The sequence below is a fragment of the Mesoplodon mirus genome (assembly GCF_964341445.2).
Source record: "Mesoplodon mirus genome assembly, chromosome: 7".
Classification (NCBI taxonomy): domain Eukaryota; kingdom Metazoa; phylum Chordata; class Mammalia; order Artiodactyla; family Ziphiidae; genus Mesoplodon; species Mesoplodon mirus.
In genome coordinates this window covers 58395968-58422288 of record NC_138983.1, presented here as the reverse complement: position 1 = coordinate 58422288, position 26321 = coordinate 58395968, and the positions used below count along the sequence as shown (strand labels likewise).

Genomic DNA, 26321 nt, shown 5'->3' with positions numbered 1-26321 from the left:
GGCTTCAGTCGGGAGGTAGGAGAGAAAAGATTGGAGTTGAGGGTGAGAAAGGAGTTTGGGACAGCAGGAATGGGAAGAGCAAAGGTATTAGAGGTAGGGACTCAGGATGTAAAGAGTGAAAGACGTTCTGGCTAGTGTGGCAGTTGCAGTGTTGGAAAGCCTGGGGCCAGTCCTGAAGGAGCTTGACTGCCACAGTGAGAGGTCCAGGCTTCCCCTCAGGGGGACATGAGGCTGGAACAGGGCAGATCCAGGAGTGGTCAGCTGGTGGGGCCACAGCAGGACTCCAGGGTCAGGCTTAGAGCAGGACTTGGGGATCCAGAGGGTCCTCCTCTGTCCCTGCAATCCTGCTGCCAACTGAACCCTCACCCTAAGCCCTCAGCTGATGCCAGGCAGGGACCCCAGGTGGTGCAGGAAGAGGGGCTGGGTGGGGGAGAGTACAGAGGGTACTGCTTCCCCCAGGGAAGCCTCCTGCATCCTCTGGGTGGGAATGCTGAGGGCCCAAAGTGGCTCCAAGAAGATGTCCCAGCTTTGGGTCAAGATTGGAACAGACAGTTTCTAAGTTGGTGCTGCTTCTTTTTTTTGTTTATTTTATTACCAAGTAATGCATGCTTATTGTGTATGAATGAATCACAAAGCCCAAGTCCCCCTTTTCTTGCTTTCCCTCCACGTCCCCCTTCTCACCGTTACCCATGCCTGCTGTTTCCATGGTAATGGTACCCTTCAAGACCTTTTCCGATGCACACACAAGTAATATATTTAAATATACATACACACATAGTTTTCTGTATACAGCCTATTTTGGGGTTTTTTATTGTCACTATTTTCAAAAAGAAAGACGAAGCATGCTTACACATACATGTTCTACAACCTTTTCCCAGGTAACAATGTACCATGGACTTCCTTCCATGTCACACATGCATATCTACCTTGTTCATTATGATGGCAGCATGGAATTTCATATATTGTTAATCCATAATTTATTTAACCATTTCCTTATTGAGGGACACTTAGGGTTTTTTTCCTAATTTTTTGTTATTACACATGATATTGCAGTGAACATCCATGTATATAAATCCTTATCCTCTTGTCTGCATATTTTTATAGGAAAGATATCAGGAAGGTGATATTTAAAGGATCTGAATAGTGTTCATTTAGATAGCCACTGCACCACTGCCAGGTTGCCATCCAAAAGGTCCCACTTCACCCTCCCACCAACAGTGGACAAAAGTGCCCTTTTCTCCATGTCTTTGCCAACACTGGGCATTATTAATCTCTCTTAATTTTCATTTAACTGGTGATACAAATGGTATCTAGTTTTTAATTTATGTCTCTGGTCACTTAACAGGATCAATCATAACTTTAATTTTTTTTTTTTTTTTTTGGTTGTGACGCGTGGCAGGCGGCATCTCAGTTCCCCAGCCTGGGATCGAACCTGGGCCCTCGGCAGTGAAAGCTGGAGTCCTAACCACTGGATTGCCAGGAAATCCCCATAACTTTATTTTTTAATTTTTTAAAGTTTTAACTTAATAAAAGGTAGTACATTTTCATTATTCAAAATTTATAGTCCACAAAGCATGCAGTGAAACATCTTTTTCTCACTGATCCCCCAACCCCAGCCTGCTCTCCCCAGAGCTAACCAATATTCCCATTTCCTGTATATCCTTCCAGAGATACTCTAGACGCATACCAGCAACTTCTCAGGTATTTCTCTTTTCCTTCTTTTATACAGACCGTAATACAGTTAGTGGTTTTTTATCTTTGGAAGTCTGATGAAAGCTGAAACTGCTCCTCAGAAAATGGATATACGTGCCTTCACACAGACGTTACACAAATTTCAGGGTGGTTATGCATCTGCCCCAGTCTCACTCAGGTTAAGCATCCTTGCTCCCGAATCTCCTCTGGCTTCTGGTGGGGCCCAAGTTTTGATAGTTCAGTGACCCTGAGACGCTGGGATGTTATGTGGCTATAATTTTGTGAGTCTCCAAATCTAAGATCCTCTAATTGCCAGTATACAGTTTAAATTGAGGTGTGAGTTTCTCTGGGCAATGGAGTTAGCAGCCAGCAGTGTTTATCAAATTCAGCATGTCCCAAACTGAACTCATCTTCCCTCCCTCAAAACCTGCTTACTCATTTATTCAGAAAATTCTCAAGCATCTGTAATGTGTCAGGCACTGAGGATAAAATTATGAACAGAAACAACAAAACCCACATCCCTGCTTCTTTAAGCTCTTTTAAGGTGGAGATGGAGTTGGAGTGAGGAATTTCAAGTAGCATGTTACAAGAACCCAAAGAGCCTGATGGAAACACATTTGTACAAGGAGTGGGTTTAAGTGAGGGGCTGACCAGAGGAGATTCGGAGTAGGTAGAATTTAAAATGGCATCACAGGGCTTCCCTGGTGGCACCGTGGTTGAGAGTCCACCTGCCGATGCAGGGGACACGGGTTTGTGCCCCGGTCCGGGAAAATCCCATGTGCGGCGGAGTGGCTGGGCCCGTGAGCCATGGCCGCTGAGCCTGCGCGTGCGGAGCCTGTGCTCCGCAACGGGAGAGACCACAACAGTGAGAGGCCTGCACACCGCAAAAATAAAATAAAATAAAATAAAATGGCATCACAGTGGGGTGTAAACCTGAGATACCGCTTCCTAATTCCAGGATAGAATGCTAATGGGCAGAGAATGCAGCAGCAAAAAACTACTTGAACCCTTGTGTTCTCTTGGAATCCACCAGAAAAGCCTGAGCTTCTATAATCTCCTCTTTGTGGAGAAACTAGTCCATGGGTTCAAGTGGGGCTTTCCTCACTCTGTACCCCCATGAGGGGAATACATGACCCCAAACTGGTGCTCTAATGCCCTGGCCATTGTGATTGGCTCATGGATGGACACATAACCCAAGCAAGACTACTCAAGAGTCTTTCCTGAGATTTGATAGATGGGTGCTGTGTAAAAGAGAGTGTGCCAGACACTGGTGATTCCCCAACCCGTATCCCCTCAGCTCATCTTCAAGTTCAGCACAGGTGCAATGGATAGTCCTCAAGCATCTGACAGCTTCCCACCCTTAGTGTTCTGTATATTTCTGTGTCCAAGGCTTTCTTCATCACCCTGGGAGCTTGCTCAGGGCAACCCCAAAGTACAGGAGCTTTAATGTTCCCAAAGACAGCTGTCACCCAGTGAGGTAGTCAGATTCTCTATTCCACGGAGGGTCCCCAATGGGACATAGTTGACCACAGTGGTCGCACAATTTTTGCGGGGGAGCTTTTCTCTCTTCTTCAACTCACTTTGCCACTCCTTCACTGGTACTTCCTGGGATCACCTTTCAAATAAGCTGACTACACCCAATCCTTGTCTTGGGGTCGGCTTTTGGGGGAACCCAAACCAAGAGAGAAGGTCTTCTCTTTGGGTCAGAAACCATCAGAACATGGCCCAGAACTGTTCCTTCAGCCTGGACCCAGTGGAGCAGACCTGGGCCCAGCCCACAACAGGGAGGTGCCCAGCTGAGGCAGACTGGCAGCTTGAAGCAGAGCTGCCCATCCAAGTTCACTTTAGCCAATCTACAGTCAATGTGAAGACCCAGGAGTATGAGAATAAATGTTTGCATGCCACTGAGATTTTGTGGCACACAGCAAAATGGTCATGCAGTGAAAACGTGAGGCCAACTATGTCTCTCACTGCCTCTCCACTATCCTGTTTCTGTCCTCGTCTCTGCCCTGCAGAAACACAGCAATAAAAAGTACCAGAGGCTTGTGATAGGGCAGGAGAACTGTGAAGTCAGACATTGAATCATGTGGCCAGACTAAGGTATTAGCAGTGAAGGTGGACCCAGCATTACTAGGTAGAATTTACTAGACTTGGTGTCTGATGGGATTTAGGGGATGAGACGGGAAATCAAGGCTCACAACTCTGGTTCCCATGCTCAAGGTTGGAAATACAGAGGAGAAGCAGAGGAAACTTGAAAAGCTCATCCCAGCACATAGTAGGTGCTCAATTTAAAAAAAGTATCAAATAAATGATCAGGTTAGGAGAGGAACTGGTGAGTTCAGTTTGGCACATGTGGACTTTCTAGGGGCAGACGTCCAAGATGGAGCAGAATGGACAATAAAAGACATTTGAGAGCCATAGGTGTATTGAGGTCAGGGAAGACATAAGGTCCCCAGGGAAAGAGCCAGGGAGGGTTGAGGAAAAAAGAGAGCAGCTTGAAGCCAAGGCACAGGCAGAGCAAGACACTTCCTTGGGTTTATAGGGACTCTTCACTTCTGGCCTTTGGGTCCCGTTAGATACCCTGGGATCCTTGTGATTAATTCCTCTTTGGGCTTCATCCAGCTCAGGGTGGTTCCCGTGAACTTGCCAGCAGAAGAGTCTCGCATAATCTACCATCCTTATTATTCATCCAGTCACCCAAGATGGTTACTTGGGTGTACAGTCATTCAGCCATTCATCAAACACTAAATTAGTTGCCAACTAGTGCTGGGCACAGTATGGGTCCATCTTCGATGCTCCTTCCCTTTCCCCATCCCCACATGCCCTGCCATGGCTCAGGTCAGCCCCTGCCTTCTCCCTGATTGCCCTACCTCCGCTGTCACCCCTGCTAATCCACACTGCTGCTGCTCCGCGGAGTAGGGAGAACAATGTTTCTAAAGCACAGCTGGTCATGTTCCTTGCCTGCTTGAAAACCCTCTGTGGCAAACCTGACTGGAAGAAATATCTCAAAATGCAGAGATGACAATTATGAGGCAAGGGATGAGAAGACATCCAGAAAGGAAAAAAAAAAAAAGCAAAGCAAGAGATCAAAAGAAAACTTACCTCCTTACCCTCAGGACAGAGTCCAACCTCCAGGCACTGGCATTTGAAGCGCTCTGTGACCTTGCCTGCCATAACCTCTTCAGCCTCGTGCCCCACCACCCCTGCTTGACTTCTACAGTACAGAGCAAAGTTCCAGGTGAGGCGCTGCTGCTTCCCTCCATGTGCTGGGGATGCCCTTCTCCTGCTACCCACTCTTCAAGGCTTCGCTCAGGAGCCACCTCCTCCAGGAAGCCCTCTGACTCCTCTGGCTCCTCTGGCTTCCTAAATCACCCTGTGCTTTCCCCTGTCACTGTCCTAATCGTACTGTGCTTCCCTTCAATGTCTGCCGCCACCCTGGCCTGTGAATTCCCTGAGGGCAGGGACCAGGTATGACCCATTCTGTGTCCCCAGAGCTCAGCCCAAGACCAGGCACAAGTTAACCCTCCTGGAATGTTTGCTGCAAGTCTGAGAGGCTTTCTGGGTGCAGCTAACAATGTAGAGCACCGCAGAACAGGTGCATTGGTGACTTAGTAACCAGTTTTGCAGGGAATGGTGTGGAGGCCAAGGTGGTGGGGAGGGCCTGGGGGGCCAGGAAGTGGAGGCACTGGGCAACCCCTTTTCCTATCCCAGCTTCCCTTCTGTCCTTCCTCTCATCCTGCTCAGGGCACTTCTCGTCAGTTTCCCCTCATCCAGACCCATGATGAACATTCCCTACTGGGGATGTGACTCCAAATCCCTCCCCAGAAACCCCCAAATTTCCCAATGGCCTCAAACCTCCCTAGGTATCCCAAACCTCTCCATCAGAGGTGCAATGGTCTGAATATTTGTGTCTCCCCAAAATTCATATGTTGAAACCCTAATGCCTGACGTGATGGTATTAGAAGGGGAGGGGGGCTTCCCTGGTGGTGCAGTGGTTGAGAGTCCGCCTGCTGATGCAGGGGACACGGGTTCGTGCCCTGGTCCGGGAGGATCCCACGTGCCGCGGAGCGGCTGGGCCTGTGAGCCGTGGCTGCTGGGCCTGCGCGTCTGGAGCCTGTGCTCTGCAATGGGAGAGGCCACAGCAGTGAGAGGCCTGCGTACCGAAAAAAAAAAAAAAAAAAGAAGAAGGGGGGGGACTTTGGGAGATAATTAGTTCATCAGTTCATGAACCCTCATGACTGGGATTGCTGTTCTTATAAAAGAGACCCCACGGACTTCCCTAGCACCTTCTACCATGTGAGAACACAGTGGGAAGGTACTGGCTATGAACCAGGAAAAGGGCCCTCATCCAACCAGGCTGGCATGCCGATCTCAGACTTTCAGCCTCCAGAACTATGAGAAATGTTCGTTTGTTGTTGATAAGTTACCCAGTCTGTGATATTTTGTTATAGCAGTCTGAACAGACTAAGATATAAGGTTCCCTGAAACTCTTCCTAATGATTCCTGTAACCCTACCATTAATACCTCAAATTTCCCCTTTAAAAAAACCGCTTTTCATGCCCAGTGCCCAGGAACAGGTAGTGTGCCCCTTACCTAGACTTCCTCCGGGCTGGGGAAGCTGGTATTGGTCTCCAGCGATGGCCACCAGGGGAGGGGGAGGGCAGATTTCTCTTTTATACCGTCAGTCCCCACCCCTTGTACCTCTCCCACACAGCTGCTCAGAATGTGACACTCCCCCATCTATTTCTGGACTAGCCTCTGCCCAGTCTGCTCTGGGCCAGAGCACGTCCCATGAAAAGGGAACCCCTGAAGCCAGAGGGAAATCAAGGATCCAGGCTAGAACAACTGCCTCCCCACTGGGTTTGGTCCAGCATTCAGCACCCCTGGCCTCAGGGAGTATCTCCTTATTTTTCCTTTCATGTGAGCATGGAGACTCACCTAAGGTGCAAGGCGAGATTCCCAAAAAGCCTGGGTCCCAACTCTAGCACTCATTGGCCATGTGATCTTGGAGGACTTTCTGCTTCATTCAAGACCCCTGTTCAATGACTAGGTTTGACTCCATCTCTTGGGGTCTTTCTTGGGGTTCCAGGCCTCGGGATGGGAGAAGCAACTCCCCAAAGCTGGAGGGTAGAGAGAAGACAAAGCCATGGTACCGGAGGTTCAGGCTGCCAGAAAGCTCTTCCCAGAGCTGCTGATTCCTCAGCTGGCCCCTTCTCCCATTACCTCCCAGTGGGCATCTAAGACTCAGAGCCAGGTTATTTATAGGCAAGCCCAGGGAGGTGAGGGGAAAGGCTAGTGTTGATAAACATGGGGTCACCTGAGTCTGAGAGGTCAGGGAGAGAGGGTCTAGGGAGGGGCGGGGCTGGACCCTGAGGATGTGAGAGAGAGCTCTGCATCTGGGCCAGGCTTGCTGAAGGGAAGGGGCATAAAGAGAAGGGAGTGGGGTGGGGGCCGCTAAGATGCTGGACCACACGTGACCCACGTGTTCGCCATATGCAAATTGTATGCAAATGAACGAGTGCACTAGTGGTGACCTCTCGGCTGGCTGGACCCGCTTGGTCTCTTCGGCCTAGTTGTCTGGAGCCCGGGCCATGGCGGTCAGGGGCCGCCCGAGGGAGAGACCACGTCTCGTAATTCCCCTCCTCTAGCACGGGTTTTGCTCGGAGGAAAGGGTCCTGGAGAGAGACCACGCAGTCCTTCGGAAGGAGAGTTAAGTACGGCCCTCAGCCCCGCCCCCCGAACCCCAGTGTTTGTCGTTGGGGAAGAGAGGTGTCGGGTTACCGCCAGTGGGGCTATAATTAGCCGCGGGACTTCATTGATCCGCGGGACTCCGGAGACAGGGGGCAGCGCGGTGCCCCCGCAGACTTCAGTCCCCGCCGCCCGGAACCTTCAGTGCTCCTTCCCGCTCTCCGCCTCCGCCAACTCCAGGTGGGTCCCCGGCCCCCCGGCCCCTCCCTTCTCCAAGCGGAGCCAAATTACCTCTCTCCCTTTAGCATTCCCGAGCAGAAGGCGCTGAGCACCCGGGCAACTAGGAGGTGGGGGAGCTGAGACTGGGGTTGTGCTGGGGTGGAGGCGGGGGTGGGGGTGGGGGTGGGGGTGGAGGATAAAATCCAAGCCCTGCCCACACACTTAGGGCTGCTCTGGGCACCGCCCGCGCCCCGCCGGGCCAAGTCCTAGACCAGGGACCCCTCACACCGTAGAAGAAACTCTCCAACTTGCTGTCCCCCAGCCCATCGAAGCCAAGACTCCACCGTCGCTGGTCCCACCCTCATCGGATCTCACTCTCCAAGTCTCCCAGAGGAATGATGTCGGTGGCTCTGCTGATCGCCCTTAGCTGCCTTGGCATCCACACCCTCAGCGGAATCCGCATTTACGCCCCCTGGCAGGTAACTGGGGGGGAACCATTTGCTGCCACAAAGGGAACAGTTGGGGTGGACCCAGGGCCTGACTCCTCAAAGAGCCTTCCCAGGGACGCTTCTCTAGGATGCCATTCCTCTTAATCCTCTTCCTCTCAGGAACCTCCATCCCTATAGGGAGCCCCAACTTCCCATTCCATCTCCCAGAACCCGACCTCCACCCACTGGTCCTGCTGTGATCCTCCTTCCTTCTATGGTCCTCCCTTGGGATTGCCTGCATCTTTCTCCTGTCATTTCCCATCTCCCACCACAGGCCCAGCCTAACAAACTCCTTTGGGCTACCTGTGTACTGCCCTCCCGCAGCCCCTCCCAGACCAGAGCTTGACCTCCTCCCAATCCCCACCCCCAGGTTTGAGGATGAGGGCTTCTCGAGCAGGAGAGGACTCAGAGCCTCAGAGCTGCCAGTGACTTGCTGTGGTGTCTAGCACCTTTGTGAGGGGGAAAGAGTCTGAGGATGGGGATGGGCTCAGGTAATTGGAGACTGGCCGTACGTTTGTATGTCACCTGCATACTGAGTCTTAGAGCCAGAACGGTGCTTGGAAGTCTTCCAGCCCCACGTCCCACTGAGTGCAGGAACCTCTCTAATGATAAATGACCCCTGTTAGTTAGTACACAAGTGAGGATCTATATGCTACCCTTACAATAACCCTGTGAGGTTGGAAGTATCCTCAATTTATAGATGGAGAACCTGAGGTCCAGAAAAGTTAAGAGACTCGGACAAGATCTCATAGCCCGTAGGTGGTGAAGCCAGGATCTGAACCCATGTCTGTCTGGCTCCAGTGCCTGTTATTTAAGCCCTTGAGCTCTTGCCAAATTTCACACCCCAGATATTTGGGCATAGAAATGAGATTCTATGTTTCTGAACTGAACCACCAGGACCTCTGCCCAGTACCCTGAACTTACACCCTTTCCTGTGTGGCTCCTCTCTTACTTACCTCTATAGGCCCAGAATGTTTCCATCCAGAACCTGAGCCTGGCTCCAAACACCTTCGATGATGCCTATGTGGGTTGCTCGGAGGAGATGGAGGAGAAGGCAGTCCATCTGCTAGCGGAGGAGATGGCTAACCATACCAGGCTGCGGGAGTCCTGGGAGACAGCCCAGAAGGCCTGGGAGCAAAGGTGTCCAGGGCTCAGCCTGCCTCCTGGCTTCAAAACCCAGCACGGAATCGCCGTCATGGTCTACACCAACTCATCCAACCCTTTATACCGGGAGCTGAACCAGGCTGTGCGGACAGGTGGTGACTCCAGGGAGTTCTACATGCAGCACTTCCCCTTCAAGGCCCTGCATTTCTACCTGACACGGGCCCTGCAGCTGCTGCGGGGCAGTAGGGACTGCAGCAGGGAACCTGGGCAGCTGGTGTTCCGAGGCGTGGGCGCCATTCGATTTGAACCCAAGGAGCTGGGGGGCTCTGTCCGCTTAGGCCAGTTTACCTCCAGCTCCCTGGATGAGGCAGTGGCCCGCAGATTTGGTAATGCCACCTTCTTCTCTCTAAGGACTTGCTTTGGGGCCCCGATCCAGGCCCTGTCTGTCTTTCCCAAGGAGCGTGAGGTGCTGATCCCCCCGCATGAAGTCTTCTTGGTCACCAGTTTCTCCCAGGATGGAGCCCGGAACCTGGTGACTCTCTCCAGCAATAATCAGACGTGCAGCCACTTTAACTGCGCCTATCTGGGTGGTGAGCTATGCATGAGGGAAGCAGGACTGGCAGGATGTCCCTGGTTTATTTCAGTCCCCAGGGCCTTCAGGAGACCCACGTGATTAATGGGGAAGTTGAGGGCTAGAAGTTAGCTGGAGTTATTTTTCTCTGTGACTCAGGTTTTGCCAGCTCAGAGAAGGCCCTATAAGTTTTTTCTGGATCTATGAATATTCTCAGATGATTCTATAAAGGTCCTTGAAAGTTTCCTTCTGCTATACAGTCTAAAAGACCAAAAGAACCTGGTTAAGGGGGGCAATAAGCAGAGGAAAGTGACAGGAGTGCTACTTCAGATCTCAGGAGGCCCTGCGCATAATAGCGTAACACATGCGCTGTTCCCAAGTGCTGAGGCAGGGACAGAGCGGGGCCCGGATGGTAGCAGGGACGGAAAGGCAATCTGGGAAGATTTCCTGGAAGAAGAAGGAGGAAGGGAAGTCAGAAGTTCGTATTTAGCACGAGGGAAAGCTGGATTGAGATTGGGAATGGCCGTGCCAGGGCCTGGTGAGAAGGGAGGTTGGGGGTGTGAGGGTCTGTCTGCATGGAGGCCTCACTGTGCTGTCTGTTGCAGCGAAGAAGAGGCCGAGCTGTGAGTCTGTGCCAAGTGAGTCACCCTCCTGCCCCTCCCTCAGCTGCTTTGACTCCCCCTGGCCCTGCTGACCCTTCACCACCTTTTCTTCTCTCTCCAGCAGGAGGACAGGCCAACTCACTCTCCAAGGGGGCCTTCTCTCTGCTCTCCTGGAAGGCCCTGCCCTTGGCCTCGTAGGGGTTCCAGCTCTTAGGAGCTGGGCTCTGAAAATTCAGTGCCTGCCACGTAGGAGTCCTGGGAAATGATGACATCCATATGAAGATGGGAGGCTTTGAAGAGCCTAGAGAAGCCAGAACATGGTTTTGGACCCAGACCTAGCAGCCATCTCCCCAGCCAGGATGTTGGGGGAACTGAGGCCATGGTAGGGTGGAGGGATCCCCGCTACGTGGTAGGGACTCCAGGGGACAAGCAAGGGTAGTGCTGTGACAGCCACTGGATTAAACAGTGTTGCAGTGTGGTGACCTCAAATTTCATGATTGGTTTGTTCCATGAGACTAGACCATCTGCCCTGCTCTGGCCATATGGGACTCAGGGACTGAGGGACTAAAAAGAATGACTTTTTGATCACTTTTAGACATGGTCTCAGTGCAGACCCTTGTCACACACTGTAACCTGCAAACCCAGACGCTTTAATAGACAGAGGTTCCTCACAATAGCCCTGAAGGCAGGAAGGGGGACAGATGGCTTCCTAGGCCATTTGTCAGATGAGGAATGCAGAGCTAAGGAAGGAAGCAACTTGGTGAAGGTCAGAGAGGTAGTGCTGAAACCAGGACCCTTACCTCCTAGTCCAGAACCCTTTCCACCAAACATCTGAAGGAACCCAAAGTAGGATCCTAAGCCCCCGATATCTGGGACCCCAGAGCAAGCCATTTCTCTCTGCCCTGCTCCCACAAGGATTCATTTTGGGCTTGGGGATCTCAAAACATCAAGAGACAGAGATTCTCACACATTCTGGAGGCATGTGACATCCATAACAGAGGCTTTATTGAGGCAAGGAAAGCAGCACGGGCTCCTACTGAGCCCCACCCTCACCCATCTAGGGTGTTCTACTCAGCACCAGAAGACGGGACCCTCCCACTGCATCAGGACCCCTCCTTGGTTCCCAGGTGTTCCTCCTGGGGCACGTCCCTAGCCCCCTCTGATTCTTGCTCCCTGTGCCCTAGCACGTAAGCTGGGGAGGAGGGGCCAGACTCTCCAGATGCTGGAGTCCTGGCCCTGCCTGCCTCCTGAAGCCCAGTTTCTGAAGACACCTGGGTCCCCACAATCCCTGGCACTGTCAGCTCTGGGTTCTCAGGGATGGGAGGGCCAAGGTTCTGGAAGCTGTTGCACACTCGGGTGATGGAGCGACGGAGGATGCTGGCACCGTCCGGTGGCCAGCGTAGCCTTCCCTCCACCGGAGTCCGCTGCACACCGGCTACCTTGCTTTGCAGTCGAGATACTGTCTTGGTCACCTCTGTCAGTCTGTTGCCCAGGTCTTGGGGAGGGGTGGGGCGTGGCAGTAGTGACGGGGAGGTCACTCAGAAGATGAGCCTGTCCTGGACCACTTCTACCCTCAGCACAACCCCAGGGGACATTTATGCCAGGGGTTCTAGACAGGAGAACTGGAGGAAGTGAGGGACTGGCTTATGGCATGTGGGTCAGGTGGGCAGGCCGAGTCAGGCACAGATGAATCAGCAGGGTTGGGGTGGTGGTGAGTTTAGAAGATATCAAGAAGGAAAGTCTTATGGACCAGAGAAGGGGTCAGGAGTCATAAGGATGGGAAATTTTCTAATGGGTAGAGATTTGTACATCCGCCTCCTCTGCCTTCTTCCCCATCTACACCTGCCCAGCTCATACCCACCCTCAGAGCCCAGTTCTGATTCCACCTCCTTTTTCTCCAGCTTCTGGTACTCTATCCTTCTGCCTTCCCACGAGCCTCTCAAAATGATAGACTCTTTCTCTTCTTTGGGCTCCCACTGCAATTTGTGTCTCTTTTTCTAAGCATTTTCTGCCTAGTGACATGGTTTCTCTTCCTCAGCAGACTGAAAGCTTCCTATGTGTCCCTGCTGGGAACAAAGGGGACATAGCAATGAACCCTGGTTGAATGAGTGAATGAATGAATGATGAATAAGGTGAATGAGTGAATGGGAAAGGGAGTGAATGAGAAAATAAATGAACGCAAGAATGAAGGCGGGAATGAAGGATTAAATCAAGTGAGTGAAATAAACGTCTAAACAGGTACGAGGGTAATTGAGTGCAAGGGCCCACACGATCTGGGCAGGTTTTGGCTTCCAAGGGTGGGTCAGAGGGGGGCCACATAGAGAACTGCAGGCTGGTTGGAGGGGTGTGAGTCTGGGTGTTCCAGCTGAGCAAGGGACAGGAAAGGGGAAGGCCTGGAGGGGAGCAACTAACCTTTCCGACAGGTCTCCTCAAACTCCCGGCGCGCAGTCTCTATGTAGCACTGTACCAGAGCCTTGATGACATGAAGCCAGTAGGATCCACGCTCTTCCTCCCCAGGCCCTGCCCCTGCCCCAGGATTGGCCTGGGATGGGAAGACAGGAGGGTGAGAGAGAGTCTTCACCCCCAGCTTTTCTCTAGTCACTGCATCCTCCCCCAGGCAATAAAGATGGAGGCAAAGTCTGTGCAGACTTTTCTATCCCTGAAGGCCACACATCTAGACCCTCATGCAGACCTGGAAGGTAGTCTGGATGGAGGCCAGAAGGGGTGGAATGGCTGAGTGCAAGAGAACCAGGGTGGGAGGTGGGTGAGGGTTAGGAGGAGAAGCAGAGTGTGGGTGGAGAGAAATGCTGAGCAAGGCAGAGTTGAGCTCTCTCCTGCCACCAACCCAACCTTGGTTTTCTTGACTTGAGTTAGTGCAGGTTAACCCTGTCCTTCAAATTCCGCAGAGGGGAGACTAGGGGATGTGGGGAGGCATCTCCTTGGACGAGCTCATGCATATGAGATGGAAATCATCATGCAAATTAGAATGATTAGTTCTGGGTCCAGTTTTAGGCCCCAGGACAGTACCAGGAGGGCAAGTCGGGCATCTGGGGCAGATAAAGGAGAGAGAGAGCAGAGGTGAAGTAGGCAAAGTGCTGGACTCAGAAGACAGGCTCAAATCCCAGCTCGGTCACTTCGCCGCTGTGTGCCTTGAGCAAGCTACTCAACTTCTTCAGGCTGAAGGTCTCCAGATGTAAAGTGGAGATGGTGATAACACCTACTTCCCAGGCTGGTACTTCCCTGGCATGGAGTAGAGGGTCTCTAAATGCTTAGGAAATAATTATTTTTATTTATCTGTATTTATTTAGCTCTGGAAATATTTTATGGTTAGCCTATTTACTTTTTTTTTTTTTCCTCTATTTTTTGGCCTCACCGCGTGGCCTGTGGGATCTTACTTCCCTGGCCAGGGATCAAACCCACGTCCTCTGCAGTGGAAGTGCAGAGTCTTAACCACTGGACCACCAGGGAAGTCCCTAGCCTATTTACTTTTATAATGAAAAAAGCAAAGCCTTTTCTTAAATATTTTAAAAGGAGAGACAGGATTGACAGAGATGGTACAGCAGAAGCATGAGAGAATGATGGGTCCTTTCAGCTGCAGAGTATATAAAGCATGTTTCTTGTATAAAATAAGGACTAAGAGCTTTGGAAAAGCCATTTCCTAAGGTGCAGGGTAGGTGGGAGGAGACAACTCATGGGGTCACCAAGGAGCAGGCTAGTGAGGTGGGGGGCAGCTGGAGGAGGGGTGGGACCTCGTTGGGGGTTCAGCAGAGGGTGGGGGAGACCCCAAGCTGGCTGGTATAGTGGGATCCATCAGGACTCAGTGACTCCCAGCACAGGTCCAGAGAACTGAATACAACTTCAGGTGAAGATGCTGAGTTGCACCCTAGAGGGGAAGCAGCCCTGACATGTGGTCTGCAAATATGCATCACCTGGAAACCTGGACAGGGCCGGGAAGTGGTCAGGGGGAAAGGGTGATAGTTCCAGAATGTGGAGTTTGAGATCCATTAGGGTATAAGAGGTACCATGCAGGATAGCCTGGAGCCAGGATGGTGGGAACTGGGAACCTTTGGCATTTAGTTTCTTGTAAATGTCATGTTTTCTCCGTGCTTTTGCACATGCTGTTTCCTGTGCCTAGAACTCCCTTCTCCACCGTACCTGCCCATCAACCTCCTGTTTATCCTTCAGGATTCTACTCTGCCCTCAAGGTCTCTGGGAAGCTCCCTGACTCCTGAGGCTGGGTCTGGGGCCTCTCCTCCCCACTCCAATAGCCCCCTGTGCTTCTTTCTATCATAGGTTTGTCATCATGCACAATTACAGTCCATTTCCTTCTGATGCTCTAGACTGTCAGCACCTCAAACGACCACCGTCCTGCATATCTTTATTTCCAGAATTGGCGTGTTTTGGTAAGTGTTTGTTAAACAAACTGTTGACCAATCAGATAAGGGAAGGCCTTCCTCACCTGGGGATCCAGGGGCCTCAGAGCTTCAGAGTTGGTCTGTGGCCTCGCAGAGCTGACCTGGAGGCCCTGTCTTAGAGAGACCCTCAGGTAACATGTTTTAAGGGGAACAGATAGGACCCCCTACAGACCTGGCAGTAATGCTATCTGAATTAGCAGGGAGTCCCATGCCAAGCCAGACTGAGTTAGGGAGCAGATAATGAGAGGTAAGTTAGTGCCTTGGAGGCCTGCCCTCCTCTTTCAGGCCTCAGCCACCTTCTAATTTCCAGTTTGTGGGGCATTCTCCACTTGGCTTCTTAACACGTTACTTTGAAAAACGTTCAACGATATCTTGACCCAGTTTAGGGCAAAAAGTTTTGCCTAAAGCTTATGGGGTATTGGCGGCTTGGGAGGAGGGTGGCATGAACTTCTGTTCGAGCTGGGTGGCACAGGATTGGAAATTTAGGAAATGGCCAAAGCCAGGAAGAGGGAAATGCAAGCCACACGAGAGAGCAGGAATTGGGAGTAGGCTTTCTGGAAAACATACCAGGAAAGACAGACAAGCCAGGGGTGTTCAGACAAATGGATGGTATAGGCAATACAGTTGAAGACCCGGTGTGAGGAAGACCCACAGCAGGCAGAGGAGATACTCACAAAGGTGGGGACTGGGGGAGAGTCTGGCTTCTTGGTTTTGCAGCAGGAGCAGCAACAGCAAATGAAGTGGAAAATTCTCCTGAGAAATTGAGATGGAGGGAAGGGGTTAGTTGGAGGACTGGGTCTAGGCTAATGGGGCAGGAGCTGGGATAGGGGTGCTGAGTGCTGGGGAGTTGGGAGTGAGAGCTCTGAGGTCATCACCTGAGAAGGCAGAAGGTAGCCTTGGGGGAGGGCAGGATGTTGAAGGGCACAGGCAGCATCAGACCCTCTCGGAAGTAGGACAGGTAGAGCTTGGAGCAAGCAAACTTCCACTCCACATCAGCAGTGTCCTGGGGGCCAGGAGGCAGGGGCTTTGCAAGGACCACTTTGGTGCCTAGCCCTCCTGCCCGCTCAGTCTGCCCCATTTCCCCCCAGCCCCCATGTCTCTTCTTCTCCAACCTCTTTCTTCTCCCCATTCTTATCTGCACCTCCACCTATCACCCACATTTCCCCTGCTTGTACCCCCCTTCCCCTCTTCCTCCCCACCATCTTTCATGCTTCTGCCATCCAGTTCCATCCAGCCTATTCTCCAGCCACAAAACCTAACCCATCCATCTCCTTCCTCTCCCTTCTCACGTTCCCACCTACTTTTCCACAACACATCCTTCCTCCCCACCATAAGGTGGAAAGAGCACTAGACTTGTATCTGGAGAAAATAATAACATCATTAAGACCCTCAATCTACAGATGAGGAAAATGAGGCCTAGAGAGGAAAACTTGTCCCCAGTCACAAAACAAGGCAGTAGTGGAGGCAGAGCCGGAACCCAAATGTCTCCACTCCTTGCATCCTATTCCTCTCCATTCCTTTCTCCCTTCTTCCCTCTGGCCTGAGCCACCCTCAGTTCACGCATCTCAGTCTTCTGGAAGGAGGTGGTGATCATGGCAATGAGCGTGTTGAGCAGCACAATGACCATGATGATGGTAAAGATACCATAGAGTGCCCGGCCCACAAATTCCGGCACCAGAAACTGCGGCATGTCAACCACACTGTGCTCCTCCATGCCAAACATGGTCCAGAACAGAAACTGGAAGGTCTCGTTGAAACTGACATGGGGGGGCTGAAGAGTAGGATGTGAGGGGTAGGAGATGAGCCAGAGCGCCACCCAGACCCACTCCTCCTCACCTTCAGGACCCAGGCAAAGGCGCTGTGCTTCCACGAAGCCCGTTGGACCACCTGTCATTTCTGATCTCCCGCCAGAATTTACTGAGCATACAGCGGTGCCAGGAACAGGCGCTAAGGATACAGCCGTGAACAATACAAGCACAGTCCGTGTCTTCAAGGACGTTATGTTCTGGGTGGGGATCGGGGGTGAGATGGACACTAACTCTACAAACATTCCTAAATTGTGGCAAGTGCTATGAAGCAGCAGCACAGGATGTTATGGCCTAGTCTGGGAGCTGGGGAAAACTTCCTTGAAAAACATTCAAGCTGAGCTCTGAAGGTTGAGGGAATCAACCAGGGGGGAAGGGAAGGAGATGTGAAGTGTGCCCAAGGTAGGGGAGTCTGGGGCGCATTTGAGGAACTGAGAGACGGCCAGCATAGCTCATCTCAGAGGGCAAAGGAGAGAGAAGCTCGTGAGAGGGAAGCAGGGACCAACCAGGTCATGCAGGGCCCTGTAGGATAAAAACAAAGATCCTCACTATGGCCTAGGATCCTTAGGAAGCTATGAAGAATTCTAAGCAGAGGGTGACCCCTGAATTACTTTTGATAAGATCACACTGGCTGCTGTGAGGAGAGTGGAAGAGAAGCAGATGAGAGAGTGGGGGCACGGAGACCAGTCAAGAAGCTGTTGCCGTGGTCTGGGTGAGAGAGGATGGTGGTTGGACCACAGAAGCAGCCACCCATGCTGCTCCAGTTCAAGCCTAGATGACTGCAGCAGTCTCCACAGCGGGTCTCTGGCCCCAGTCCCTCTCTCGTCCTTCCATCCTCCACACTGCACTGAAGGTGTTCTTTCTAAATGCTGATCTGATGTGCTGCACTTCTTGTCAAACTTTAAATGCTCCTAACTACTCTCAGTCCAAATGCCCACCATGCAACGTACCTGAGGCTTTTAGCAAAAATACTTTTGACTTAATTAGCTGTCTCCCATAAATGAGCAGGAGGGCTCAGCCTACCTGTGCTACTGTGGAATGACACCAGGACCCATGAAGCAGGCTGGAAGGACTAGTTCCTGTCCCTGGCACTAAGATTCATGATTTAAACTGTGTCAGCAGACTTCCTCAACATCTTGAAGCCAGGATGTGAACAAGGATTCTTGGTAAGAGGATTGGTCTGAATAAAGCCTCCATTTACTTTGGAACCATGAGAAAGACTTGACCAACATCCACAGGCCCAACCATGGGTCCTTCAGGTTCAACAATAAAACCATCATGTAGTTGCACTCTGGAAGAATTCATGATTGAACGATTGCTTGGGAGGCCATCTGGAGCTCCCTGGTCTGCTGGGCAAGCCAGGCTTCTCAGCAGGACCTTCATGAGCTCCGAGACCTGGCCCCTTTACCCTCTCCAGCCTCCCCTCTCAAAATCCCCTCCACGCACCAACCATGGAGGAAGTCTTGCTATTCTCCAAGCATACCTCCTTGCCTTGGTATGTGCCCCCTTCTGCCCAGAATGCCCTGTACCTTCTCTGAAGTTCACAACCTTTGTAGGTGGAGTCCAGATTTCCCTTCTCTATGAAGTCTTCCCTGATCATCAAGGCAGAGGAAGGGGCTTTCCCTTCTGGTTATCCTCAGCATAAGCCCTCCTTCCTCACAGCACTCATCATCTCAAACTGAGCTTATTTGTGCACGTGGCTATCTTCTCCAGGAGACTGGTCTGGTTCATTTCTGTCTGTGCTTCCAGTGCCAGGGACAGGACCTACTACAAAGAAGGTGTCATAAATGGGTGTGAACTCAAACAGCAATGAATGAATGACTAAGAAAGTGAATGAATTTAAAAACTGAGTGAATGAATGAACAATGAATGAGTGAGTGAATGAACAAGGAGTTAGTTATTGGCCATATTTAGGGAGAATTGAGTATCAGAAAGAATATTGGGGCTTCCCTGGTGGCGCAGTGGTTAAGAATCTGCCTGCTAATGCAGGGGACAGGGGTTCGAACCCTGGCCTGGGAAGATCCCACATACTGCGGAGCAACTAAGCCCATGCGCCACAACTACTGAGCCTGTGCTCTAGAGCCCGTGAGCCACAACTACTGAGCCCGCGAGCCACAACTAATGAGCCCGCATGCCACAACTACTGAAGCCCGCACACCTAGAGCCTGTGCTCTGCAACAAGAGAAGCCACGACAATGAGAGGTCCGCACACTGCAACGAAGAGTAGCCCCCAGACACCGCAACTGGGGAAAGTCTGCGCACAGCAACGAAGACCCAACACAGCCAAATATAAAAACAAATAAATTAATTAATTAAAAAAAAGAATAATGACTGTAATGGATTATTATATTTTTTAAAAATCTTTGAATCCATAGTGATATTCAAAAAGAGTGGAGAAGGAAGCACTTCTTTATGGAAGAATGCCAGCAAAGAAATGTACAGGGAATGACAGCAATAGAAAAATCAGCATCTTTTTTTTTTTTTTTTTTTTTTTTTTGCGGTACTTGGGCCTCTCACTGTTGTGGCCTCTCCCATTGTGGAGCACAGCCTCCGGACGCGCAGGCTCAGCGGCCATGGCTCAAGGGCCTAGCCGCTCTGCGGCATGTGGGATCTTCCCAGACCGGGGCACGAACCCGTGTCCCCTGCATCGGCAGGTAGACTCTCAACCACTGCGCCACCAGGGAAGCCTGAAAATCAGCCTCTTGAAGCCACTGTTATAATAACTGACGCGGGTAAAAATCATCTGTAGAGGGACTTCCCTCGTGGCGCAGTGGTTAAGAGTCCGTCTGCCAGTGCAGGGCACATGGGTCCGATTCCTGGTCCAGGAAGATCCCACATGCTGCAGAGCAACTAAGCCTGTGCACCACAACTACAGAGCCTGTGAGCCACCACTACTGAAGCCCACGCGCCTAGAGCCTGAGCCCTGCAACAAGAGAAGCCACTGCAATGAGAAGCCTGCACGCCACAATGAAGACCCAACACAGGCAAAAATTAATTAATTAATTAAACAAAAATCATCTGTGGATGATAAATCCACGCAGAGCAAAGTTGCAAGAAAGTGGTCTAGTCACACAGTCTCAACATCTCTCTTCATTACCACAAGGGTATCTCCTTTTCAATGGAGAGGTCTGCTAGACCAATGAGCCTCACCAGTGGGCTAAACTGACATTGTGAGCCTCCTGATGAGATATGATGGAAAGTACACATCATCAGTTAGGTTGCGTTCTTGCCAAAATTGCTTAAGTTGAATCTGATCATGAGGAAGAGGTGATTACTAAGCTCCAAGTTCACGGTCCCAGAATCCCACCTGCCCATCCTGCCTCTGCCCCTGAGTACTTGCCCAGCCGCTCTGTCTCCTGGTAAGGCATGTAGACGTTGTTGAGGCAGCAGAGGAAGGCGGTCAGGATAATCGTGAGAACGAACATGAACCTGGCAGGGGGTGGGATGGGGGAGGGTCAGAGCAGGTCTCTTCCCTGGGAGAAGTCAGGCTCTGGGAAGAGAGATGGGGGTGATGGCTCCCAGTCTCAGCCTCTACTTGACAAGGATTCAGTGTGGTTATTATTAAGAAGAGAGAAATTAGGGGGTGGGAAATGAGCAGGGATTTAAAGGGTGCTGAAGCAGAAGCTCTCCCTCCAGAATAAAGGATTCTGGGTTGAAACAGTCAAAGCTGGGGATGGGCCAGGCTCCCAGGGAGGGACTGAGATGCTGAGGTGTGGTACAGGGATGAGGGATAGTCACAGAGTCCTACTGGACAGTAACCTCCAGGGCTCTACTGAGCATTTGGCTGGTCAGCTCAGCAGCTGGACTGGGGGTCCCTTCCTGGACTGGGGGTCTGCCACAGATAAAAGGCCCCACACATGTACCTGCAACCCAAACCACGTGTAGTGAAATCTCCCAGACACTGTGGCTGCGGCCTCGGAAGGTACTCAGCTGTGTCTCCATGACCAGGGACTCTCCCAGCAGGAAGATGCGGAACCACAGATAGGAGGCCGAGTGCAGCAGGAACTTCAGCACCAGACTCCTCATCAGGCGGCCCAGCTTGGGGGAAGGAAGGAGAGCAGGGGTCTCAGAGTCCTGTTCAAATCTCTCCCCGCCCTGGATAACTTCTGGGATGCTCAGCCCCCACGTGTCTCCTCCTCTCATTCACTCACTTATTCAGACATTAATGAAGAATGTACTGTATATTAGGCCTTCCCCTTTCATATCTATTTTTTCCTTCACAACCGTATGAGGTGGGTATCGTTATTCCCATTTTTTAGCTAAGGAACTGAGGATCACAGAGATAAAGTAACTTTCCCTTGGGGGGATCCCACAGGCTCTTCAATCACAACCATGTTAAAAATAAATTCATCACTTTTGATCCCAAACTTGTTCCTTCTCCTCTTCCTCCTGTTTCCCCATCTTAGAAAACGTCCCGGCCACCCAGACCAGGAAGCTTAAAGGCATCTCTGCATCCTCTCTCTCATACACTCTGACGGTGTCCCTAACTCCCGCCCCTCCCCCAATCCATCCTTTACACCACTAGGAGAGAGAGCTTTCTAAAACACAAAACTAATAGGATCTCTCACCTCATTACAGTCTTCCAGTGACTCGCATCATTGCATAAGGCTCTGTGGGACCCAGGCCCCTGCTTACTTCCCACCACTCGCCATTTGCACTTATGCTTTAGCTACACAGAATTCCTGTCGGTCTCTAATAGTTTGCATTCTCCCTCCCTGGGCCGTTGATGGACATGCTGTTCCTGCTTCCTGGAGCACTGCTCACCCTATTCCTCACTTGATATACAGGTACCTGGCTTGCTCTTTATTATATCCCCAGCACCAGGCACGATGCCTGGTTCATAGTAGGGTCTCAAGGAAATATTTGTTGGGTGAAGGAATAGAAATATCTGGGTCCACAAGGGCTCCCAAAGAATTTGTAGGTTGGGGCAGAGTCTCTTTAGGAGATTATTGGGGTGTATATACGACTCAGGCTTTGGAGGCAGAGAGACCTCAGTTTCAATCCTGACTCTGCTATTTACTGTGGACAAAAGAGCATTCTGTTCCTTGTGTCTCCAATGTAAAATCCAGGTGCAATGCCTACCTTCCAGGACCACCTCAAATTACCTGATGGGAACATACCCTAAGTGCCTGGCCCAGGGCCTGGCATAAAACAAGTGCTCAATAAATGACAGTTATCATTACTTCTATTCTTAGTACCCGGGACTTGGGCGCCAGCCAGTAGCCAAGGCAGAGGAAGGGCGTGGTGAGGAAGATGAGGAAGGCGACCAAAGATCTTCCAGAGAGTGGTGCTCCCACGCCAGCCAGCCAGGTTCCCATGCCAGATGGAGGACAGGACCTGCTGGCAGATGGGGGGGTGCTACAAACTAAGCAGAGATGGGAGTGAGGAGAGGGGGTGGCCACCAGCCAGGGAGGAGGAAGGGGAGCCAGTTGGGTGCACTGACTTCCCTGCCATAGAGACTGAACCACGTTTTTTTTCTTCCCAGGCCAGCCAGCTCAGAAGAGAGGCAACCCACTTGCCGTGTGACCTAGGGCAGACCCCACCCCTCTTTGGGACTTGGTTTCCTAGTCTGTGAAGAAGTTGAATTCAAAGATTTTCCTGGACTCTCCAGATCCTGCATTTTTGAATCTAAGTCAGGCAGTGGTGGGTGCAACTGGGTACCCAGTCCCAGAACTCGCAGGATTCCTTGTCTTCTTAGAGATGTGAGGCACCAGACTGCATGGTCTTGAGGAGGGAGGAGCAGGGAAAGTGGGCTCTGGTGTCTTGGGGAGCCATTGTGAAGGAAGGTTTTTGGTTAAGCTCCTGGCGGGCTAGGATATCTAGGGTAGGGGAGAGGGAGGAGTAAGGGGTGGGGGAGGCTAGAAGGAGAGCATGTCTTAGGCTTAGGGGGCAGGAGTCTAATGCAGTGGGGAACCATGGAATCACTTGACCCTTAAGCCCCGAGAGATGTAGTCTAATCTTGCTGAATAGAGTGAGATACTGAAGTCTAACAACAGAAAAAGACCACACCAAACCTACTCAGAAGGCCAGAGGCTGAGCTGAGGGTAAGACCCCGAAGTCTGTTCTGAAGGTGGGGTCTGGGTGGGTAACGGGACTTCCAAGGGCTGGGGAGAGGTTAGGGACTTAGACTGAAGGTAAGAAGGGCAGGTGGGAGACCCACAGGATCAAGGGCCTAGATAGAAGGGTGCTCAGAATGAAGATCTAAGAGGGGTCCTGAGGGCAGGGAAAGGACTTGCTTAGGGTTGGAGCGGGGACTACGTAGAGGTGGCAGGGCAAGGGGTCAGGGCAGGGCCGGGGAGGAGGGGGTGGGTAGGGCCCAGCTGACCTACTTCTGGTTGTAGGTGATGGCCAGTCGCAGCCTCGCCAGGTTGGGGATGCTTTCCTCAAAGGCCTGGTCCAGACCCTCGGCCTCGGGCTCAGTCTTGCTGTCCTCGCCCAACTCATCGAGCACCGCAGTGACCTCGCTCTGGTTCCGGCACATGCCCAGCAGTTCAAAGCCGTAGTCCTGGCTCAGCGACTCCAGAGCAATGTACTCGGGCTGTAGGGAGGAAGTCCATGTGTGCCTGCCACCCTGGGGCCCCAGCCCCATTAGGTCAGCCCCCACCCTCCCAAAAGTGGGTCTGGGCCACTCTGTCCTGCCCTCGGCCGTCACTTCCCCACAGCTGGTGTCACCCTGAGTCCTCTATTCCTTTCTTCCCTTCCACCCCACCTGTCCTCTTGGCTATAACGAGGCACTTCTTGGGTCAACTTTGCTTCTCTGTTGCTGCATCTACCTCACTGCTGAGGCATTTCAACTCAGACCCCTCCGTCACCTTTGTCCACCCCTTGTACTTCCTCTTCCCTATTCCTGTCCCACTTCTGCTCCTATTCTTCATGCCTTCTTGGGTTAATTGAATTACTTTTGTTGAGCACCTACCTTATATGAGAGCCCGTGCTGGCAGTTTTAGGAGCTGCAGACACGAGTGGGCAGTTCTTGTTTCCACTTTACCCATCCTAGCCTCAGTTTTACTTGGGGCCCTAACGCCAGAGAGAATCCAGGCTAGGATTTCAGGAGGCTAGGTCTGAGGCCCAGCGTGGTCCCTCAGGTGGTGTCACACTGGTAAGGTATTTCCCCTGTCCAAGCCTCAGCCCCCTTGCCTGGAAAGTGGGGATGATCATTCCTGCTGCCTCCTTCTGTGGGCTGCTACGAGGATGAGGGATGGTCCTTTGGAAAGGGCTGCTCTTCCCTGCTACCTGTGAAGTGGAGGCTCTTCATTCCCTGATCCTTCTACGACTCTGGAGAAGCACCATGCTCTTCCCTGAGCTCTTCTGGCACAGGTCACATCCTGCCCTAGGACTCTGTTAATATCCTTGTTTGTTTCCCCACCTAATGGTAATCTTGACCATGGGGACCAAGTCTGCCTGGCACAGAGGGGATGTCAGTGGATGAGTGATGGATGGAACTGGACTGGTGAATTCAAAGCCCCTGACCAATCCCTGCCTCCAGGCCTCCCTGGCTCCCCTTCACGCATTCTGTCTGCACAGGGTTCCTGCACTCATCCCATGTCTACTTTTACTAGCCGAGAGTCTTTGCTTGGACTGAATCCCTACCTCAAATATCCTCCCTACTCCTCTTCACTTGTGTTAAACCACCTGGTTGTGTAGCCAAGATTAATCCCACTTCTTCCAAGGAGTCTGCCCTGCACACAACATCTGTAGCTTCCTGACCTCTTTTCTGCTCCTTAGAAGCCCTCTGGTACCATCCACAGAGACCCTGAATGAAGCTGAGCATGCTGGGAGTCTTGTCCGCCTCTCTCTGCCTTCTCTCTCCCTGCCGTGATCACAAGCATGAGGCCCCAACACACGGTGCTCTAGGTGGGACCACACAGTAGGTATTCAGAAAGGACAGGTTCTACTGAATGTCATCTCTAAGTCTGTCCAGCTGCCTTCCTATCTATGTTCTCTCTCCTCCCTCAGACCCAGGAGACACCTAGGATAGGGTCTGTTCCACCCCCATGAGACTAGGTACCCCTAGACTGACAGCTGTCTGCAATTAGAATGAGATCCCCCTCAGGGCGGAATTCTGCAGCTCCCCATCAGAATGGAGGTTTCCTGAGAACATCTTTCTGTTGTTTCCCTCTTCCCAGAACACCCACCACAGGCCCAACCATACCCCGGTGGAGGACAGATACGGGACACCAAGGGCAGGGGAAGGGAGCAGAAACCAACCGTGGGCAAGGCGCCTGAGCTCGCAGCTGAGCTGGAAGGCAGCCAGCATGGCGTCCTTGCTGGCCAGTGAGAGGTGGGCGCAGCTGGCAATGCCACGGCAGGTGTTGATGCGGGACAGGGAGAACTGGAGCAGACCGTAGCAGCATGTGTTGCTGCACTCAAGGCAGGCACAGGAGACAGGGTGGGGCCAGGCGATGCTGTGGCCCTGGTCCATGAGCAGCTGGGCGATCTCATACAGGTCCTTCTGGCAGGCCAGGGTGAGGGAGGTGACACCAGGGGCAAAGCGGGGGCCATCGACTGATGAGTCAAAGAAGGCCAGTGAGAAAGACCTGGTGTCCACCTTGCGGCCCTTCTCCTGTTCCAGCCAGGCCAGCAGGCGACGCACCACTGCTGGCTGGTTTGTGTCCACAGCCGCCAGCAGGGCCTTGTGGATCTGCCGGAAGTCGAACTTGACACTGGCCAACAGCACATCAGTGATGGCCTCGTGGCCCAGGCAGATGGCCAGATTGAGGGCCTCCCTCCAGGAGTGGTCCTCAGCCTCCTCCACATTTTGCAGGGGCCCGCCTGGCCCACCGTCTGTGGCCTCAACCCGCAACTCCAGCAGCTGCTACACCAGGTCAAATGGCACCCAGCAGCAGAGGTGGGAACTTCAGCTTTCTGTTCACGATCTCGGTCCACTTAGGCTGAGGCTGGATGAAGGAGAGGGTGGGACCCCGAGTCTCCAACCTCCTTTGCTTTGGGGCCTCCCTCATCCTTCCACCTTCAAGCCCTTAACTCTCTATACCCAGGCAACATTATAGTCTTCCTATCCCAAACACACAATAACACAAATTTCCATTTTTGTTTTAGGTAACACTTATGTAGTGCTTAAGTACAGGTAGTTTTCAAAACCCTTCATAAGTAAGTAACTCATTCAATTCTTAAATATCCCTGTAAGGCAGGAGCTATCATTCCCTCTTTAACAGGAGAAGAACCTGACATACAGACATGCCAAACCACTTAACGAGGTGGGCAGCCAGGCAGTCTGGCTGAGGAGGTGGTATTGCTAGTTACTTTTCCATGCTACTTCTCAACTCAAATAGAAATTATTACTAGTAGCTTTGGGATTTCTGGAATCTCTACTTCTTCAAAAGCCCCCAAATGTGGGATATGAGAATGTAGGTAAGTAAATACTTTCCCTCTTTTAAGGAAAATAACAATGCTACCACTTTTATCTGTTTTACTCTGAAATTAAATTCTACATTAGGGGCTTCCCTGGTGGTGCAGTGGTTTAGAGTCTGCCTTCCGATGCAGGGGACACGGGTTCGTGCCCCAGTCCGGGAAGATCCCACATGCCGTGGAGCAGCTGGGCCCGTGAGCCATGGCCGCTGAGCCTGTGCGTCCGGAGCCTGTGCTCCGCAACGGGAGAGGCCACAACAGTGAGAGGCCTGCGTACCGCAAAAAAATAAAAAATAAAAAAAAATAAAAGCAGAGCTCTGGTTAAAGCACAGGTTGGGAGGCCTGGAGACATACCTGTGACCCCTCCCTTC

The 26321-nt window shown here is 51.8% G+C and overlaps 2 protein-coding genes across 3 annotated transcripts; one reads left to right on the top strand and one right to left on the bottom strand.

Annotated features, from left to right (window-relative positions):
* Window positions 1-7997: 7997 nt before the first annotated feature.
* Window positions 7998-10608, top strand: ART5 (ADP-ribosyltransferase 5; the record flags this gene model as incomplete). 2 transcript variants are annotated; one of them, XM_082628201.1, is made up of 4 exons in its annotated part: window positions 7998-8078; window positions 9058-9781; window positions 10368-10400; window positions 10489-10608. In XM_082628201.1, the coding sequence occupies 4 exons, from the start codon at window positions 7998-8000 to the stop codon at window positions 10560-10562; spliced, it is 912 nt and encodes a 303-aa protein (XP_082484327.1). In that variant the 3' UTR covers window positions 10563-10608. The 2 variants fall into 2 exon arrangements, 1 of the variants encoding a protein (XP_082484327.1); XR_014294705.1 differs by lacking the exons at window positions 7998-8078; window positions 9058-9781 and having other exon boundaries at window positions 10326-10400; window positions 10486-10559.
* Window positions 10609-11434: 826 nt separating this feature from the next.
* Window positions 11435-25544, bottom strand: LOC309808789 (short transient receptor potential channel 2-like; the record flags this gene model as incomplete). Its single annotated transcript, XM_082629370.1, is given in 14 exon segments — window positions 11435-11859; window positions 12777-12906; window positions 15454-15532; window positions 15655-15782; window positions 16344-16536; window positions 19921-20013; window positions 20333-20622; window positions 21783-21851; window positions 21853-21942; window positions 22592-22601; window positions 22914-23122; window positions 24761-25399; window positions 25403-25412; window positions 25414-25544. Coding segments are annotated over 14 exon segments (2463 nt in total). The 3' UTR covers window positions 11435-11467.
* Between the last annotated feature and the right edge of the window lie 777 nt (window positions 25545-26321).